The 21,759-nt window shown below is 39.9% G+C and overlaps 1 protein-coding gene across 1 annotated transcript in view; it reads right to left on the bottom strand.

The window, feature by feature from the left end:
• Positions 1 to 21,759, bottom strand: part of TBC1D5 (TBC1 domain family member 5) — a 741,163-nt gene that overhangs the window by 192,007 nt on the left and 527,397 nt on the right. Inside the window, exon 15 of the mRNA XM_073568086.1 lies at positions 12,527 to 12,669. Within this exon, the coding sequence (XP_073424187.1) occupies positions 12,527 to 12,669 (143 nt within the window). The remainder of the gene's footprint in view (positions 1 to 12,526; positions 12,670 to 21,759) is intronic.

Below are 21,759 nucleotides of genomic sequence, written 5' to 3' on the forward strand. Positions count from 1 at the left end.
GGTAAGTAGCAAACTACTGCATAGAAATCAAAGAGCTGGAGAGAAGTGGTTGGGATATTAGGAGTTAGCCTATCTCCATTGGCCTAGCTCCTTGAAAACCAACTGTATATTATGAAATTTAAAAGCTCTCATTGCAGGATAATGACAGAAGTTAAAAAAGCAAGTCGCTTGAAATCTTGCTTATTTTCATACTGTCTAACAATTTAAAGCAATTTCATAACTTAAGAGTACCTCCTTTAAAAGGGAGCACAAAAAAATTGCCATTCACATAGCTTTTTCTTACTACAGACAGAATATTTTTACGTAAGGAAAAAAGTGTCTGACACTTTGCTGATCAGTTGCGCATTAGATTCATGATCATGAGTGTAAATAAACACCCTAAAAAAATAATTATAGATGACACTGGAAAATGTACGTTAGTTATACAAAAAGACTGTATAATTTCAACATAAAAATAACAATTTTTAGTTATATAGCACCAACATATTCCACAGCACGTTACAATCAGATTATAACCTTTTTACTAAATTACCAACTGACAACAAATGATCAGAAGTGATTTAATAATAATAATCTTTATATATCGCCAACATAGTCCACAGCGCTTTACAATTCAGAGGTTCATATACAGCAGTCATAAGTAACGTTAAAGATAATACAATAATTAAAGCAAAAATAATGACGACCATGCTTGTAAGAGCTTACTATCTACAATGAGGTGGGGGAGACCCAATGTATAGGTGCTTACTTACAATGGTCGGGTCATCTCTTAGGGAATGGCGGGTAGATAAAGGCTGCACGAGCTAGTCACAAGCCGATATTTGTGGTGCTTTTGGGTGCGGTGAAGTTTGAAGGAGAATTATGTTCAGAGAAATAGTGAACCGGCTATATATAAGAGGACTTCAATTAGGGAATATGCTAGGCCGCCTTAAACAGATGTTTTTAGGGTGTGCCTAAAAATGTGTATGTTGTGGTTAGTCTTAATTTCCTGGGGTAGAGTAAATGAATACAGATAAGAAATGCTTAAAAAAAATTAACATCACTGTCCAAAGGTCCCCATATATGTAAGAAAAAGTTGACTTAGTACACTGATCTCGGCTTGAATTAGTTGAGTATATAACATGTTAGGGGCCTCTCGACTCTCCCTTGAGAGATGATGTTGGGGTAGTAAAAATAAGGATAGAGCATTTTGAATTTCCACGCCTGATCTTTTTGTTCTTTTCGGACATACACTATCAGCTGCTTGCAGAAAGGTTCGGCAGTACCTTGCTTGTCTTTCAACCCTTTAAATACACATGCATGCTAGTCAGAACCGGGCATACATGTGTATTTGGGGGTGGGGATGGGGATGAAGAGGACAGCTGATGTCCACAAGCAGGAGCAGCTTTTATATTGAAAATTACACTTTTTTTAAAGGCTTTGATGGCGGAGGAAACTGAATGCAGGTTCAGACTGGCATATAGTGGAACAGGTGAATCCTCAAGTGGACCCCTGTGCAGGAGTAAGACTCTTATCTAGTGGCTTACTTAGTTTATTATCAATATATAGAAGCATAGGTACATTTGTGAAAGCGGGTGATGTAATATTTGCATGTAGCTGAACATTGGGCCCCCAGAGTCAATATTACTGGTGGGCCCTTGCCACCCCAGCTGACAATGACTACAAGGCATAAAGTTGCATACATCCTTAACTATGTTTGTGATGCAATCTTCAGAGTCTTAAAGAGGTTGTCCACTACTTTATCATTGATGACCGGACCGACACCCAGCTCTCCCACCAATCAGCTGTTCTCGGTGTTGGCCATTGGCCGGAAATGCTCAAATGTGGAGCTGCGCTGTCTTCTAATAGTGGCCATGGCTGGGTATTGCACATCCACCTCCTTTGCAAATCAATAGGAGGTGGATGTGCAGTAACCAGCCGCAGCCACGATCAAAAGACTGAGCAACTCCGTAATTGAGCATACACGGCTGCTGACATTGAGACTGACTAATCAGTAGAGGTGCCAGGTGTTGGAACCCGACCGACCTGACATTGATGACCATCTCTGAGAATAGGTCATCAATGATAAAGTAGTGGACAACTGATATCTGTGCAATATTATCGCACAAGCACATACAGTAAATATGTCAGGGAGAGAAGGGACCAGCCTTCTTAGGCTACTTTCAGACTTCAGATTTTTAAATCCGGCGGGCTGCGGCGAAAAGTTGTCAAACCTGATCCGGTAGAAGCCACAGCCCGCCGGATCATCTGTTGAGGCCGGAGACAGTGCAGGAGAGGGAGAGGGTGAGAGAGTCTTCGGGCATGCACAGTGGAAAAAAGCAGTCCGGTGCTGTCAAAAAACGTTGCAGGGAATGTTTTTTGCAGACGCAGGACAGGCATTTTTTGCCGTATCCGGCAAAAGCCGGACACGCCGCATGGCCATCAGGCGCAATGCGGCGATAATGCTAGTCTATGGGGGAAAAGCCGGATCCGGTGGCAACCGGCTTTTACATTTTTCGCCGCATCGCGCCTGATGCTTAAAAACTGAAGTCTGAAAGTAGCCTTACACAACACTATGCATTCTGTATCACCAGTTATTCAGTTTACTGGACATCGAACAATACATTTTGAGCCTGACTTGCCACAATCGCATACTTTTAGTGCTGCACTTGACATGGTAAACCTACACTAAAAACAAACACAACCTGACAGTGTTGGAAAAACTGATTAATGGTAATTTAATTCCTGAGTGACAAAACACAATACCTGGGCCTAATATGCGACTTTTCTCTTTCACTACCGCTTTTTGTTTTCCTCTATTCTTTTTTTCCACTTCCAAAATCAGACATCTTATAAGGGCAATTACTAAACACATCATTCAAAGCAGGTCTATGAATACAGCATTTTTTTTCTCCAATCGAAATGCAAGCAATCCATCTGCTGTGGCTGTCAAAGCAAAGCCTATTAATGATGCTTGTTTAGTATACCATATTGACTGCCTGCAACAAAACTATCTGCCAGTGCATTGCAAACAAGTTTCCCTTAACGCTTATTCTTTTAAAGCTGAACAAAAGTTTTTGAATGTAACATCAAATAATATGATGGATTCAATCCATGTGTCCGTAGTTTACCTCTGGCACCATAGAACCAGAGATGGCATGTAGCAATCCCTGCCAGTAAGGCTGCAAGACGTAAATTGTACAAATCACTGTCATTTTACAATACCCTTTTAACCCTCGACGCTCCTATTATACATAACACCATAGTCAGGCAGAACTCAGGGGGACGCTCATAAAATAAAATTGCAGGAGAATTCTGCTTCCATATTCACCAGAAAACATACATTTTCCACCTAATTTAGTTTATGCATGAATATTTATTATGTGTTTTAAATAGTTTTTTGCATATCACTAGATAGTTTTGAACAGAGTCTAGAAAAAGGGGACATGGCAAAAATAAATCATAAAATGTGCCAGATTATCAACATTCACCAAAAATCACTAGTGATCAATGTTCCTTTACAGCCACATGACATGTAAGGCCTGTTTCACACTTCAGTTTTTTTCCATCAGTCAAGATCCGCCGTTTTCCTAAAAAAACGGATCCGCCATTTTGTTTGGCGGATCCGTTTTTTTCCCATTGACTTGCATTAGTGGCGGATCTTGACGGATGGCCATCCGTCGGATGTGTTTTTTTGCGGATCCGCGAATTTTTTTTCATCCGCCAACTTGCCCGGACGGAGCTTGTAACATTTTTTTTGGCAGAAGGATCCGTATTTGTGTACTGCGCATGTCCGCAGGAATTATCTCAGGTGGAAATTTAACCCTGAAATCACTTCTGGCGAACGGTAAAAAAAAAAAAATTCTCTCTCGTCCCCGGACTGCGGTTCCTTTAAAATTCTTCAGCCAACGGATCCGTCAAAATACCGGTCTGCTGGCATCCGTTAACTTCAATTACCAACGGATCCGCTTTCCGCCATTTTGGCGGATTTTAACTGACAAGAAAAAACTGAAGTGTGAAACAGGCCTAAGCAGCTCAATTCTTCGCTGAGATGCTTATCCTTATCTCTGACTTTAATGGCGCATTCATATGATATGCCATAATTATCTTACAGTGACAGTGGAAGGCAAAGGAAGGCCTGGGATCTCGGACATTAAAGGTTTTAGTACCCTTTCCAACCACTTGTCAGAGTCAGTGACCGGTCGATGATATACGTACTGACCACATTCATATTTCATGGTTCAACTACGGATTGGTAACAACAATGTTTCATGGTCCGAGTACAGACTGCCATATCCACATTTCAAGGATTAAGTATGGACTGGCAGTAATCATGTTTTAAGGTCCGAGTATGGACTCGCCACATCCACATTTGATGTTCTAAGTACAGACTGGTCATATCCATGTTTCATGGCCCGAGTATGAACTGGCAACAACCATGTTTTATAGTCCGAACATAGAATGTCCACATCCACGTTTTTGTTCTGGCCACGTTCATGTTTCACAGTTTGAGTATGGATTGGCTGTTGGTCTCCTGGCCCAAACTCAACAGCGTCATAAATATATTTGAGGCTTCCTTCACATGTCCGTTTAAAAAACATGATGTGGGAGACGGTCTGTTTTTACTATCTGTGTGGTATTCTCTTGGCCATCTGTGTGTATGAGTGTACCATCCATATTCCGTCCTTGTGACACATACCGGAAAAAAATACATTCAAGAAACTACTAATTTTTATTGTTTTAAAAATGTGCAAAGATAGATATCCGTCAGGTATATAATTTGAGCCTTGCATGTGTAGCTTATTGTACAGCTTTCTATTACCCTAATAACTAAATAAATGAAAAAAAATTACTATGGGGTCCCCCATTTTTGTTAACAAGCAAAGGTAAAACAGACAGCTGAGCGCTGATATTATCAGGCTGGGAATGTCCATGGATATTGAGCCCTTCCCAGTCTAAAAATATCACCTTGCAGCTGCCCCAGATGTGGAGCATCACACGAGATGCTCCAATTCTGGGGCTTTGCCTTGGCTCTTCACGCTGCCTGGGATTTTCTTTCTTTTTTAATAAAGTGGTGAACCAAGAGAAAGTGTGGGGGAGTGTTTATTTCAATAAAGTATTTTTGTGTGTCTTTCCTTATTATTACTGGGCTACTAATGGGTGTGTCTGATAGACACCTCTCCACTAATAACACCAGGGCTTGATGTCAGCTGTGTTTGGACACTTCACAGCTGACATCAACACCAAGCCCCATTACCACGATTTCCAAAGCACCAAGGCATCAGGAAAAGCCAAGGCAAAGCGCCAGAATTGGAGCATCTCATGTGATAACCATGGAGCTTATCAGCCTGATATTATCAGCTCTTAGCTGTCCGTTTTAACTTTTGATGGTTGCCATAAACTTGGGGGACCGCACATCATTTTTTTTCAATTATTTTTTAGGTTAATAGAAAGCTGTACAATAGGCTGCACATGAAAGGCACAAATTATATATCTGACATATATATATATATCTACAGTTAGGTCCATATATATTTGGACAGAGACAACATTTTTCTAATTTTGGTTCTAGACATTACCACAATAAATTTTAATCAAAACAATTCAGTTGAAGTTCAGATTTTCAGCTTTCATTTGAGGGTATCCACATTAAAATTGGATGAAGGGTTTAGGAGTTTCAGCTCCTTAACATGTGCCACCCTCTTTTTAAAGGGACCAAAAGTAATTGGACAGATTAAATAATTGTAAATAAAATGTTTATTTCTAGTACTTGGTTGAAAACCCTTTGTTGGCAATGACTGCCTGAAGTCTTGAACTCATGGACATCACCAGACGCTGTGTTTCCTCCTTTTTGATGCTCTGCCAGGCCTTCACTGCGGTGGTTTTCAGTTGCTGTTTGTTTGTGGGCCTTTCTTCAGGCAGTCATTGCCAACAAAGGGTTTTCAACCAAGTACTAGAAATAAACATTTTATTTACAATTATTTAATCTGTCCAATTACTATTGGTCCCTTTAAAAACAGGGTGGCACATGTTAAGGAGCTGAAACTCCTAAACCCTTCATCCAATTTTAATGTGGATACCCTCAAATGAAAGCTGAAAATCTGAACTTCAACTGCATCTGAATTGTTTTGTTTAAAATTCATTGTGGTAATGTCTAGAACCAAATTTAGAAAAATGTTGTCTCTGTCCAAATATATATGGACCTAACTGTATTATCTTTGCACATCTTTAACACCTAAAGGCCCCATCTCACATATTGAGATCGCTAATGCGTCACCGATTTTGTGACGCAACAGCAATCTCGCTACATGTGACACATAGCGGCGACCGCCCCCCCGCTGGATATTGCTGATCGTGCTCGAATGTCCTTGGCCATTTTTTCATCGTCGGCGTCCCGCTGCCCAGCAGGCATCACTGTGTTTGACGCCGGATCGTTGCTGCATTGTTGAAGAGATCTGCCTGTTTGACATCTTACTAGCGATCATTTAGCGACACACCAGCGATCCTTACCAGGCCGTATCATTGTCGGGATCGCTAGTGCGTCCCTATGTGAAACAGGACCCTAAGACTCAGTAATTTCTTGAATGCATTTTATTCCGGTACATGTCACATGGATGTCATCCATGTGTTATAAGTATCTACACGGACTTGTATCCGTGCTGCTGGGATAAAATGGACATGTCTCACACAGACACATGGTGCTTGTGGAAACATGGACATGTGAAATTCACCATAGGTACGTGTGGGTATGTTTGTCCAGTACATATGAAAACAGATGCCACACGTACTGGCGACACGAACATGTGAAGGGGGCCTGAGTCTGTTGAGTTTGAGTCAAGAGACTACCAGCCAGTCCATACTTGGAGTGGGAAAGATAGATGTGTGAAATCAGCCTAACCCACATCATACTGTGCTTGGGTTACCGAATTGCCATCAAAGAGCATTTTTCTATTCTTTCATGGCCTACAATAACATTTTGTGAGTGCTGCAATTGACTTAAAATCTTGTCACAGGACTCCCAATGGTCAGTCCTTCACTGCATGTGACCAAATAAAAATAAATCAATATTGGGAAAATGTTCAGTGATTGGATTTATAAAAAAAACTATAACCAACAAATTTACCCACTATAATATCTTATATATGTACGAAATGACCACATATATCAGCATATACAAGTTAGCATCGAGCAATATGTATTGTGGAGCATTATAAATACAAATCACATTCTTTAAAAGGTATTGCCACTTCTAATCAAACAATTCTCTTGTAGCATCACTTTTAATTTGATTTAAAGCTAATTGCTTAAACAAGTAAAGACATGACTGAAGTAAATAATGAAGTAAATAATAAGGAAAATCTTGTAAACCTCCTAGGTTAATTAAAAATGATGCCTCATTATCCCAGCAAAGGAGCCATTAACTTACTTCACAGCAAAAAAAGAGAGAAACACTACAAAGTAACATATACAGTATATATGTCTCCATATTCATATTCAGACCATAGACACAAATCATTGTGTGTGGATATATATATAATTTTATTTGTCTAGCCCCAACATATTCCGCAGCACTTTACATTTTGGAGGGGTCTTGTGCATACAAAAAGACATTACAGAATAACAATCACAAAAATCAACGGATACCAAGAGGAATGAGGGCCCTGCTCATAGGCTTACAATCTATAAGGAAAAAGGGGAGACCCGAAAGGTGGGTGGTAACAATTGCTTTCATTGTATATTGTAAACTATATATCATATAACCACTTCACACTTTTTTTTTTTTTTTGGATATGGCTTTGCATTTTCAGATTTAAAACTTATGTTTTGTTTAGTCTTTTTGTAGTCTGATCCATCAATACCCAGTTTATTGCCTTGATCCTACAGGTAACTATATACTGTATATATATATATATATATATATATATATATATATATATATATATATATATATGTATATATATATGTATATATGTATATTTTTATTCTCCATTGAGTCACAGCGCAAGTATCATTTTGTTAAAATATTTTATATTGTAAACTAGTATTAGATAATCTACACAAAATACTTAAAGCTTAATAAATAGAAAGGTCCAGCGCTTGTATAATGCGTTAGTCAATGCTCAGTTTCACTTCTGATTTTCTATAATGTACTGACTCTTAATTACTTTCTCACTTCATATTTGACCCTCTTAATTGATTCTCTTCCACAGTAATCGTTACCTGGATTCTCTGTGTTGTCTCTGGAGAAATGCAGCAAAAACTTAAAGAAATATTTTTTAATAATATGGATTTTAGGGAAAAAAAATCATAACTTTAAAGCATAAATTTTGTTTTCAATAAAAATATATTTTAAAAATTGTAGCTCTAACTCAACAGGTTTGAAATGTACGTTTGGGCCAGAGCCCTATGACAAGGTAACTCAGAGGGGAAAAGACCTGAATAAAAAACAAGACTTTTTGGTTGCTAGAATAAGGCAGTCAGGATAATAGGGATAGGGTAGAAATGGGGGAGTAAAATCTAAGGCATCGATTCATAAGTTTGCATTAGAATTTAGACAAAAAAAAAAAGTGTTGAAAAAAGTTTGTGCAGCTTCGTAGTTAAATATATGAAGAGGTGACACAGCTTCGCCAGGAGGGGGCATATAAGCACAGACAACAAATTGTCCATATGACCGAAACATACCTGAACCTGACAACGGAAAGATGTGCATGTCTCTTAAAAAATTTGGCGCATCTTGCTCTAGCGACAGTTTTGATGGCTCAAAAATAGTCTGATATAAATCTTTTATCATGGGACCCTAGAAAATAGATGTCACAATCTTGCTAATCTGTGAATGATAGTATCTTCAAGTATTAAGTCTTCAATATGGCTTTTTATACAGTGGCATGTAAAAGTTTGGACACCCCTGGTCAAAACTACTGTCATTGTGAACAGTTAAGCAAGTGGAAAATGAAATGATCTCTAAAAGGCCTAAAGTTAAAAATGACACATCTCCTTTGCATTTTAGGCAAAAGAAAATCTATGTTTTCATCGTTTACATTTTAAAAATTACAAAAAGGAAAATGGGCCGATTTTGGCACCCTGCACGGTTAGTGCCTAGTAGCACCCCCTTTAGGGTGAGTGCACACGCTGCGGATTCACCTGCGGATTTGCAGGTAAAACCACAGGTAAAGTGACCTGCGGTTTTCCTGCGGATTTGCCAGCGGTTTTCCCCTGCGGATTGACACCTGGACAATGGAACAGGTGTTAAACCGCTGCGGAATCCGCATAAAGAATTGACATGCTGTGGATTTAAACCGCAGCAAATCCGCAGCATGTGCACTGCGGATTTGAAATCCCATTGGATAACATTGTACTGTACATGGTCTGTGGAACTGCTGCGGATCTGCCTGTCAGTGCTGCAGGCTTCCTCATGCCGGCGCTTTGCAGGCATGAGGAAGCCGCCTCCCTGCAGGCCCCTGAAGGTCCCCTCCGCCATATTGGATCCGGGGACCTGCAGGGAAGGAGGCCCCCACAGCAGCGCTGCACATTACGCTGCTGCGGGGGTCTCAGGGAAGCACGGAGGGAGCCCCCTAAACCCCCGGTACACTGTGATCGTGTTTGATTGCAGTGTGCCAGGGGTTAACGTGTCGGGGGCGGTCCGTGACTGCCCCTGACACAGTGTCGGGTGTCAGCTGTGATAATCAGCTGACACCCGGCCGCGACCAGCTGCGCTCCCCCTGTGAGCGCAGCTGATCGCGCTAGACGTACTATTCCGTCCTTGGGACTTAGGTCCCAGGTCACATGGATGGAATAGTACGTCTAATGTAGGAAAGGGGTTAAAAAAATGTGTACTGTTTCCTTCTGTGTTGCGCTGGCTGCTGAAGGAGCTATTTGAGAGTCCGTTAGTCAGCCTGCTCTGACAGATGTAGAGCTTGCAGTGTGTCTTTTCTGAGCTCCTCTCAGCTTACTTATGGCTACAGACCACATCAAAAGTTAAATGTGCAGGAAAATAGACTACACAAAAACAATAAAAAAAAAACAAAAATTTAATTAAACCAAATTTTTAAAATTATTTAGCTAAAAAAAAAAAAGTCCCCAAAGCTCGACAACACATGTAACTTCCTAAACTACAAGAAATTTGTTGCTGCTGACCCAGTTTAGCCTATCGTGTACATATAACAATCGATTTCACTTATTGTTACCAAGCTGACGGAAAACTCTGACGATACACAGAACATTGTCTTAACCAAAGAAAATGATATATTAATGCTTTTTTAAATATGACTTGGCACGTTTATGTTCTTGTCCGAAATTTACGTATTAAAACCAGACATCCTAAGGTAATCCATCAAGATGCCATTACTTACACTTTACTGTTTTTATCAATGCCACAATTGTATATTCCTATTTATATGGAAGTGTACAGCAATTTATCAAAGAAATAATGCAGTAGAATCCCCAGATTTAGTATAGACGTGTAGTTATTTTAAGATGTGATTGTACTACTTTTCAGGGTTAAATGATCCTTGCAAATCTTAAAACATCCATGTTAGGCCGAATTCACACAATTTTTTATGGACAGCACACAAATGTACCATAATGGTATTTACGTGCTGTCCGACTAATCATGGATCTAATCATTGTCATGTGAGTGTGGACCACGTATGAGACCAAACTCGTATATGAAAAGTCACATCCTTACCCTCCAGGATCCCAAGATCTGCTTATGATTAGCCGGGCTGGCGTAATGTTACCTGTGCGCTACTACTATGTGCACTACATGCCACACATATGATCTCTTGCCAGGCTGGCGAATCAAAAGCTGAGCTGCGGAACCAGTAAGGTCTGGAAATTCAAGCAGCACCTGTCCACGGCCAGGGAGCACTGAACTGTACTATGGAACACTCTCCAAAGGACAGTGCTGCATGCCCAATTACCATGGGGCAAACATGGCAAGCACTGTACTCAATGATGGGATTTTTAGGTTTCCGGTAATGGTCAGGTGGGTTTTTTAAATGTAAGACGTTAAAAAGTATACATAATGAACGTAATAGCTCACTGACTACACTAAGGGTACACTCACACTGCCATACAACATGGCTGAGTAATCTCCGATGTTATATTAAATAGCACTCGGCCCAGTATTATACTATGAGGCAGCACAGATCAGTGATTATTTTGTCATGATGAAACGACATGAGAAAACAATCGCTGCATGCTACGAGTGGCTCCAATATTCTGATCACATGCACCCATACAAGTCTATAGGTGCGTGGGAAACATCGGTCTGCACTTGGACGTCAGTCCGATGTATTCTCACCGAGACAATAGAGAAGATGGAGAAATTAAGTTCTCCATCTTCTCAGCACCTGTGCTGCGATTCTCTCATGTTAGCGAATAAGATTACACTCAGATGACACTCGGGTCAAACTCTGAAAATATACGGCAGTGTGAGTGAACTATAACAGACTCAACCAAGTAGAGCTTAACTTGTGAAAATCAGAATCACAATGCTTTGTAACACATATATAGTTGCATAGTACGGATGAAAAAAAGGCATGGTCATAAAGTTCAACAGAAAGACAGGAAAAAATAAAGGGAAAGTGCATAGATAAAGCCAAAATGCATGAACTCGCCTTCCCTAAAAGAGCGAGTTCTCCCTCCTGATGCTGGGTGTAGGTGATGGATTGGATCAACCTTCAGAATAAGAATTGTACATATTAACGTAAGCATTTATGTTATGTTTTCTAAGTCTTTTAATCCTTTTTTGAAACCTTGTATTGTTCCCGCTATGATTAGCTCCTGAAGTAGACTATTCCACAGATCTACAAATTTCATGGCAAAGAAGGCTCGTCTCCTCTGGAGATTGAACCTTTTTTCCTCCAGATAGAATGTTTCTTTGGAATGGTCTTCAAAAGAGCTTTGGCCATTGATGTGCTTGTACAAGTTAATCATGTCCACCCTTTAGATATCTCTTCTCAAGACTAAATAAATGTAAATCTTTTTATCTTCCCTCATAAACAAGATCCTTCATCCTCATTATTAATTTTGTGGCTCTTCTTTATACCTTTTCTAGCTCCAAGGCTTCATTTCTATGAACTGGTGCCCAAAACTGAACAGCAAAGCCTATGTATATTCCACATGTTTTGCTACACACAAAACAACTTATCTAGATAAAAACAGATTCAAGGTTGCCATGCATGGATGAAAATTAAAAGATTTTTTGAATACCAGTTCTTCAAGACACTCTTAGCAACATCACATAAAATCTGCATGTAGAGCGTGAGGGAGGAAAACATCAGGAGCTTCTACTACAGGTTCCTACAAGCATGTCATCTGCAGCAGAGAATTCTATATCTGAAATGACGATCATCCAGACAACAAATTGCTTGTGTGGACAGGTGGGAATATAGGGCCCCTCTACTGAGGACCCATGTTCAGGCTCACATGGAGTTTGTTCTGATGTGCCTTCCACTATTGACCAGTGTTGTGATGGAAAGAAATCTAGTTTACAGAGTCTAATAGTCCAGTATAAAAATGATAAAAAAAAAGCTCTGATACTTACATGCATCCCTGATATATAAAAGCATGGCAACAAAAATATAATCCACCAAGGCTAGAGTATTGCTGTCTGCAAAGAGAGCATCCCAAACCACAAGAAGGTCCTGAAGCGGAAATTCTCGGCCAAAGAGGAGTCTCACCCATCGTCTAAAACAAAGTGTAAAAAAAAAAGAAAAGAAAGAAAAATGGTACCATAAGTGTCATTATATGTGAAGGGACTCAAGAATTACAAAGCATAAAAGTACAGCTTAGTTCATATAATGCAGCTGCAAGCTGTTTGGTTAATAGGGCAAGTTAATTTATTTCTATGTTTATTATGAAACTTTTTTTGTGTTTATTTTTTTGTTTGTTCTTAAATCTCATTTGATCTTAAAAGGGAGAATAAAGAAAAAACAGCGGCAATGTCACAGGCAAACGGGACACGTTCTAGGAAAATGTTGTTAATCTACCGTTTGCCGTACTAACGTGCAAGGAGAGATTGAATTCTATAAATACAGACAGAACTACAAGCTGTAAAAGCACAAAATGAGTGCAAACAGAAAGAGCGGCACGGCATTTACAGGTGAGAATGCAAAGTGACACCTTTACATAGCATAAGGCTCACTCATTTATGCTGAAGGAATTTCCAATTGAACCGCTGGAATCTCCAAGAACCGTCCAAAGAACATTCATACCCAAATATATTAAACCCCATATTTTTGTGATAATCAAAACATTTTGTTTTTCAGCCAACATACAGCAGTTTTTAATGCAAGAAAAATCATTTTAAAGAGGTTTTCCATTTTGATAAAAAGCGGACCACAAAAAATGTACTGTAATGGAAAGTATTAAAATCACATCGTACTCACCGTCCCCCCAGGTCCAGCGCCAGCTTTCATTCACTGCCCTGGTCTCATAGTTAGAGCTGCAGGCCAATTGTAAAAGCACTATTAGCAAGGGCGGATATACCATTGGTGCAACCTGTGCTGCTGCACAGGGGCCCAAGAGGTAAGGGGCCAATTACCGTCTGCACAGCTTTTGCCTTAGCCATAAAGAGGGGCTTTCTTCTTACTGTGTCCGCCACCAACTATTAGAACTGTGCCGATCAGCATGCTAGCATAGCGTCGGCCACATTGTGCCTACAATGCGAAACCCCAGTCTTACAGAAAAGGCATCTCCGACTATATTTTCTCTGAAGTGCGCCACAATTTTAATGGGAAAATGAACCAATAGAGCAGGAGTTTATCTATGACCGCCTCCCACTCCTAATCATGAACGCACAACTCTAGCTGCACCTCAAAAATGTACACGAAACATAAAAAGTAAAATAAAAACATCTTGAAACACACACCTATGTGCCTGAATGATTACCATCCATAATTAGTTTACAATAAATGTAATCTTAGATCTATAAAAAAATACAATAGAGATAAGAGCTGGCAAGATAAAAGATGCAAGAAAAAGGCATATGCTAAAACAAACAAGTATCTGACAAATGTATTAGATGAAATGATAAGGGATAATGGTGTAAAATGAATGCGAAAGGCAGCAAAATACATTTAAACACGGTTTGAGTGGTGCTTTTTATTCAACTATCACTTTTAAAAGAATTTTAAAGAAACAAACTTTTAGCTACCCCAATTGAAAAATAATAGAGATGTGAAAAAAGCAAAAAAATAAAGGCACCGATATTGCTCCAAATATTGACTTATCCTGGTGTTGAGACCAATTACAGAGCAAACCAGATTAAAAAAATAAAAATAAATTAAATCCTGTACAGTTTTTAAAGGGTACGTTACAGCTCATATTCTTTTCTCCAGCTCCGGGAAGGATAAATCCCTACAGTTTGGCATTGATCATTTGTAAGGACCTTTATCAATGTTAAACTGATTAGCCATTCATTACGACTGCCCTTTATCGGACGTATAAGGCTAAGTGCACATGTAGCAGAAAATTTCTGCTTGAAAACCTGACTCCCTTCCCAGAAAACCACGCATTTTCCGCGCGTTTTCTAAACGCATGGAAATAATCAGAAACGCGGAAAAATCAGCGAAATTAATGAGCATGCTGCGTTTTTTACCGCGATACGGTTTTTTCGCGGTAAAAAAACGCATCAATGTGCACAAAAAGTGGAAAATGTATAGACATGAATGGGAAGCTTATTTTTCGCGTTTTTCCCGCAGATTTTTGGCAAATCCGTGGGAAAAAACCGCGAAAAAAACGCTGTGTGTGAACACAGCCTAATGGTTGGCATTACCAGGGAAGATGAACATATACCGTAAGGCTTCATGCATCATACAGATGTCTGTTTTTCATGTATGTGTTTTATACAGGAGTGTGACAGATAGAATACACACCGAATATAAAGAACTGAGCTATCCACCTCTCTGTATTTTTTGTTGAACAGTGAGTTACAGCTCGAAACTACTCATCCAAGTCTATGGTCCCATGAAAATCACAGACAGCACACTCTTGCCATCTGTGAGAAATCCCTCTACTGTTCATTTTTAACATTGTAATAAATCGGAGAAGCTCTAATTTGTTTTTTTTGCTTTATTTTTTTACAGTTGTGTCCAAAAGTATTGACACCCCTGCAATTCTGTCAGATAATACTCAGTTTCTTCCTGAAAATGATTGCAAACACAAATTCTTTGGTATTATTATCTTCATTTAATTTGTCTTAAATGAAAAAAACACAAAAGAGAATGAAGCAAAAATCAAAACATTGATCATTTCACACAAAAATCCAAAAATGGGTGAGACAAAAGTATTGGCACCCTTAGCCTAGTACTTGGTTGCACAACCTTTACCCAAAATAACTGCGACTAACCGCTTCCGGTAACCATCAATGAGTTTCTTACAATGCTCTGCTGGAATTTTAGACCATTCTTCTTTGGCAAACTGCTCCAGGTCCCTGATATTTGAAGGGTGCCTTCTCCAAACTGCCATTTTTAGATCTCTCCACAGGTGTTCTATGGGATTCAGGTCTGGACTCATTGCTGGCCACCTTAGAAGTCTCCAGTGCTTTCTCTCAAACCATTTTCTAGTGCTTTTTGAAGTGTGTTTTGGGTCATTGTCCTGCTGGAAGACCCATGACTTCTGAGGGAGACCCAGCTTTCCCACACTGGGCCCTACATTATGCTGCAAAATTTGTTGGTAGTCTTCAGACTTCATAATGCCATGCACACGGTCAAGCAGTCCAGTGCCAGAGGCAGCAAAGCAACCCCAAAACATCAGGGAACCTCCGCCATGTTTGACTGTAGGGACTGTGTTCTTTTCTTTGAATGCCTCTTTTTTTCTCCTGTAAACTCTATGTTGATGCCTTTGCCCAAAAAGCTCTACTTTTGTCTCATCTGACCAGAGAACATTCTTCCAAAACGTTTTAGGCTTTTTCAGGTAAGTTTTGGCAAACTCCAGCCTGGCTATTTTATATCTCGGGGTAAGAAGTGGGGTCTTCCTGGGTCTCCTACCATACAGTCCCTTTTCATTCAGACGCCGACGGATAGTACGGGTTGACACTGTTGTACCCTCGGACTACAGGGCAGCTTGAACTTGTTTGGATGTTATTCGAGGTTCTTTATCCAACATCCGCACACTCTTGCGTTGAAATCTCTTGTCAATTTTTCTTTTCCGTCCACATCTAGGGAGGATAGCCACAGTGCCATGGAATTTAAACTTCTTGATGACTCTGCGCACGGTAGACACAGAACATTCAGGTCTTTGGAGATGGACATGTAGCCTTGAGATTGCGCATGCTTCCTCATGATTTAGTTATTGCCAACACCTGTTAGGTGCCACAGGTAAGTTACAGGTGCTGTTAATTACACAAATTAGAGAAGCATCACATGATTTTTCGAACAGTGCCAATACTTTTGTCCACCCTCTTTTTTATGTTTGGTGTGGAATTATATCCAATTTGGCTTTAGGACAATTCTTTTTGTGTTTTTTCATTTAAGACAAATTAAATGAAGATAATAATACAAAAGAATTTGTGTTTGCAATCATTTTCAGGAAGAAACTGAGTATTATCTGACAGAATTGCAGGGGTGTCAATACTTTTGGCCACAACTGTACATACGAGAAAATCAGTGATGGGTAAAATGGACAAATTGACCAAACACTGATGAAAATCTGATCTAGCACACTGATGGAATTATTTTTTTACATACTGTATCAGAAAATATAGGAATGAGGTCTAACAAAGATCCACAATTAACCAAAATTTTCAAAAACTTTAGATAAATTCAGTTGGCAAGAAATGGGAGTAACACTTCCAATTCTTATACTTCCATGTACCTCCATATTTCTCAATTGTAACTTATGTATGTAATAGACAAATATTTAAGCTATGCTGTACTTTGATGTGTCAAAAGAAGCTTTTAAAGAGGATCGCTTACTAGAGATGAGCGAATTTGTTCTGATTTGGTTCCGAATACGATCGGATTTGAATATTGTTTTTGCTATATTCGTCAAACACAGCCAAACATCATTAGTCAAAGGGAGTAGAAATTACCGAATATGCTCGGAACCGATCATAAGACAAACATTCGGCACGAATAGGGTTCGAATATGTCAAAATCTGATTTGGGGCCAAAATCCGGAAAAATTCACTCATCTCTATCGTTTGCCAAAGTTTTCATGTTGAACTGGACACACAATATAATAGTAAATGCAGAGAGAAATAAAACACTTATTTATATTTTTTTAACTCTTTGTTGCAGAGATATAAACAATCAAAGTTTTTGACACATAATAAATTACCTTCTTTTTTAAATCCAAGTCATTGTTATCAGAGAGTTTCCACTAGGGGTGTGCACTTCTCCCTGTATGATGCCGACCAATTATAAGCAGGCAGCAACACTCAAAGGAAAGAAGAACACGCCCCCACAATAGATTACAGACAGGTTCTTAGTAAGTTGATCATGTAAATTAAGAGTTTAATGGATAGTTTAGAGAAAAGAATCTTTATGTTAATTTGCAGGAGCACTGTAGACACAGCTGTATGCTATGAAGCACAGCGCCTTTCACAGATTTGCCCTTTCTTACATTGGTTGACAGTGCTATGCTAGCCTAAGAAACTAAGGAAAGAAGGATGCCTCTGCTCACACTGCACCACTTTTGCATATGAACATGAAAAATATTTTTCTACAAAGCAGTCCAGTGGATTTTTATACTAAGTGTATGTCTTAGTGCAAGGTCCCCTATAGGAATATGTACACTTTGATACTGAATTCAGAGCCTACAAACTCCCTTTAAGAGCATTTAGTGCACTATTTAAGACTAGTGATGAGCGAGTATACTCGTTGCTTGGGTGATTTCCGAGTATTTTGGCGTGCTCGGAGATTTAGATTTCGTCGTCTCAGCTGCATGATTTGCGACTTGTAGACAGGCTGAATACATGTGGGAATTCCCTAACAAACAGGCATTCCACACATGGATTCAAGCTGTCTAGCAGTCGCAAATCATGCAGCTGAGATGTCGAAATCTAAATCTCCGAGCACATCAAAATACTTGGAGGACACCCGAGCATGTTCTGGAAAACCCGAGCAACGAGAAGACTCGCTTATCACTATTTAAGAACACTGTTCCCTTTAAAATAATTATTTTTTCCCCACACAGAATATGGCTCACAGGGAAAATGCCCCTGCCCCCACCAACGTTAACTGTATGTAGGTATATTTAGAAAAGGATAACTGTATTGCATCTCCATACTGAATGAAGTACATCTACTAAAATCATAAATATTAGTGTGGTTAGGCTAGTTTCACACTAGCGTTACCGGGCGCAGCGCACGGCCGCTGCTAAGCTCCGCCCCGGCCGCGCCCCGTCCGGTCAGCTCCTCCTCTGATCACATGACGCTGCATACGATCAGAATACCCTATATCTAGCGTTGGGCATGCTGGTCGTGCGCTGGCACTTTTGCCGGCGCATCCGCCCTTTTGGCGCTGTGCCGACGTGCGCCAAACGCACTGTGTTGCATTTTTGTGCGCTCGGCAGAGCTCCAAAAGGGCGGATGCGCCGGCAAAAATGTGCAGGCACACGACCAGAGTACCCAATGCTAAATATAGGGTACGCTGATCGCATGCAGCATCATGCGATCAGAGGAGATGACCGGAGGGGCCGCGGCCGGAGCTTACCGGCGGCCGTGTGCTGCGCCCGGTAACGCTAGTGTGAAACTAGCCTTAAAGCTTTGAAAGTCGCCCAAGAAGGGACATTATATATGACTCCTATAGAAGTCTACTCAAATTTCCCATTAATTGTTTCAATACGATAGCTCCCATAGATATCAGTGATAATTAAAAATTGCATAAAACATTAAAAGGGTTATCCGTTCAAAAATGAAAAATCTGCAGTTACTCTGTGTGACTGTAGACTTCTGAATCCCCCCAGTGCATGCACTGTGGGAATTCGCTAGTTTCTAAGTCGGGACCGAAGGGTACGTATGTGTTATGTATACTTGTGACCAGAGCCCGTCTAAGTGGGTGCAGCCTTGTTCCATACATTCGTATAGAGCGAGGCTATGTCCCGTCTACTGATACGGTTGTCCAGTGGGCGATGTCTCGCTCTATACAAGTGTATGGAGCGAGGCGGTGCCCACTAGACAGGCTCTGGAAAGCGTATGCATGACACATACGTACCCAACAGTCCCGGCTCAGAAACTCGAGAATCTTCGCACCACACAGTGCGTGTGCTGAGGGGATTCAGACTGGAGAAGCCCTTGAAGGGTGGTTGGGTCGAGTGATCCATGCCTGGGTATGTGCAGGGGCATAGACTCCATTACCAAAGCTTACAAGCCATACAGGTTCATCATGTTTGTAGTCAAGGAATTTTAAAACACTAAGGAAGTCACAACGAGTTGGCAATTATCGTGTTATGTGCCTAAGTAAGCGGCACCACAAATAATTGAAGGGAAGAAAATCACACTACATGGGTGAGTTTCCACTTGCATGCACATGTGTTATATCAAATCATCAGAATGTGATATGGTAGTGATCCAAAATTAGAAAAACAAGTCAAATAAGCTTTAAATTATGTCTGAAACACCTGGCGGTTTGGAATGTGACATAAAAATTATTTTTTAAGTAGAAAGGAGGATGCATATTGCATTATTGGAGTTGACAAGCGTTGTCCTTTCTCACACACATTTCAGACAGGAGGAGTTCTCCCCAACAGTGACAGGAAAACCCAGTGATTAATTCACTATTCCACCTAATTATTGGCAAATGCTAAATTATCAGTAGACAATTAGTAGCTAATTATTACTTTCCTGTCTCTAAATAATTGACATTGGAATTCACAACCAAGAGAAGAATTTTGAATATATGTACAATAATCACCATTGTATATTAATCTATAGTCGGAAAAAATTTAGGCTTTTTTTAACCCCTTCCCCCCAGACTGTTTATATCTTCCTGACTAGGTCAATTCTGACCAGTGTCATTGTATATGGTAATAACTCTGAAACACTTTGACATATCCCACCGATTCTGAGATTGCCTTTTTCATGACATATTGTACTTATTAGTGGTAAATTTAGGTTGATATGACAAAAAATTTGAAGATTTTGCAATTTTCAAATTTTTAATTTTTCCGCCCATAAACCAGATAGTTATATCACACAAAATAGTTAACAAATAACATTTACCACAAGTCTACTTCACATCAGCATCATTTTTGAAACAATTTTTTTGTTAGGAAGTTAGAAGTGTTAAGATTTTATCAGCAATTTCTAATTTTTCCAACATTTACAAAAACATTTTTTTTAGGAACTACATCCCTTTAAAAGTAAGTTTGAGGACCCTATATGACAGGAAATAACAAAAAGTACAGCATTTTAAAAACTATACCCCTAAGTGCTCAAACCCACATTCAAGAAATTCATTAACCCTGTAAGGGCTTCACCAGAATTAAAGCAATGTGGAAGGAATAATTGAAAATGTAACTTTTTCCCATAAAAATAATCATTTAGCCCCAAATTTTGCATTTTCAAAAGAGTAACAGGAGATAATGGACAACACAATTTGTTGTGCAGTTTCTCCTAAGTACGCCGATACTGCATGTGGTAGAAAACTCCTGTTTGGAGTAAAAAGGTCAAAAGGGAAGGAGTGCCATGTTGTAGTACAGAACAGCAGAACACCTCACCACCCATAAATGATAAATAAAATTTTGCAAATCACAACTTTCAATGAATTCACCTAGGGGAGCAGTGATCAAATTGACACCACAGGTAGGTCACAGAAATTTATACCATTGGTCGGTGAAGAAAAAAGGATTACAGTTTCACCACATATATTTAAGTTTAGGCACAGATTTTACATTTTCACACTGGGAAATGAGTAAAACTGGAAACATAGAGCTGCAGAGTTTATAGATTAGAACAAAATATGAACATCAGTGCTGGGGAGATCGTGTGTGCTTCATCCTGATGGAGAAATATGATTACTTCGAAACGTGTTGAAAAGTAAAACCACAATCCACTATTCCGGTCACCTACTCTTCTCTGGACCACTGGATTTTTACACACTTAATTCCAGCCCCACAAGTTTCGTCAAATCGTGGATCTGCAGAAGAATATTTCTAAGCTGATATAAAAGTTGTAACTCTCAGGCTAGTTTCACACTAGGGTTTTAGGCACAGGGTACGCTCGCCGTGAAGCTCCGCCCCTTGCGGTCAGCTCCGCCTATGGGCGCATGACGCTGTATGCGACCTGCGTACCCTATCTTTAGCATTGGGTACGCAGGCCGTGCGCAGGTCTGCTTTTGTTGGCGCATGCGTACTTTTGACGGTGCGCTGACCTGTGCCAAACGCATTGTGTTGCATTTTGGTGTGGCCGACGCACCGTCAAAAGGACGCATGCACCGGCTAAAGCATCAGCAGATCTTGGGACATATTATAGGAAGTAGCGGTGGGTCTTTGTCCTTCTTTTCTGTTTGCCAAACTGCATATCTATGAAAGGCAAGCTTCCAGTCTGAGGCGGACAAGTTATTGAACAGTGGAAGATACAGTGCATGCTATTTGCGAAAATAAATGAAGTTCCTGCTCCTATAGTGCTGGCAGAATGCCAGTGAAGATGAACTGTCCACTCAAAAAAGAGAGAATAGCTCCTAAACATGAAAGACCGGTATGTATGCAGTTTTAACTAATTGGGAGAGATAATGGTAGCAAGATCATGCTCTATTTATAAGATTTAAATACAAATGATAAAAATTATCCCATTACAGCATTTTGCAATTCTACCAGTGAATTGTGATTTTTACA

The sequence above is a fragment of the Dendrobates tinctorius genome, unplaced genomic scaffold (assembly GCF_039654945.1).
Source record: "Dendrobates tinctorius isolate UK_male_01 unplaced genomic scaffold, ASM3965494v1 ptg000005l, whole genome shotgun sequence".
NCBI lineage: Eukaryota > Metazoa > Chordata > Amphibia > Anura > Dendrobatidae > Dendrobates > Dendrobates tinctorius.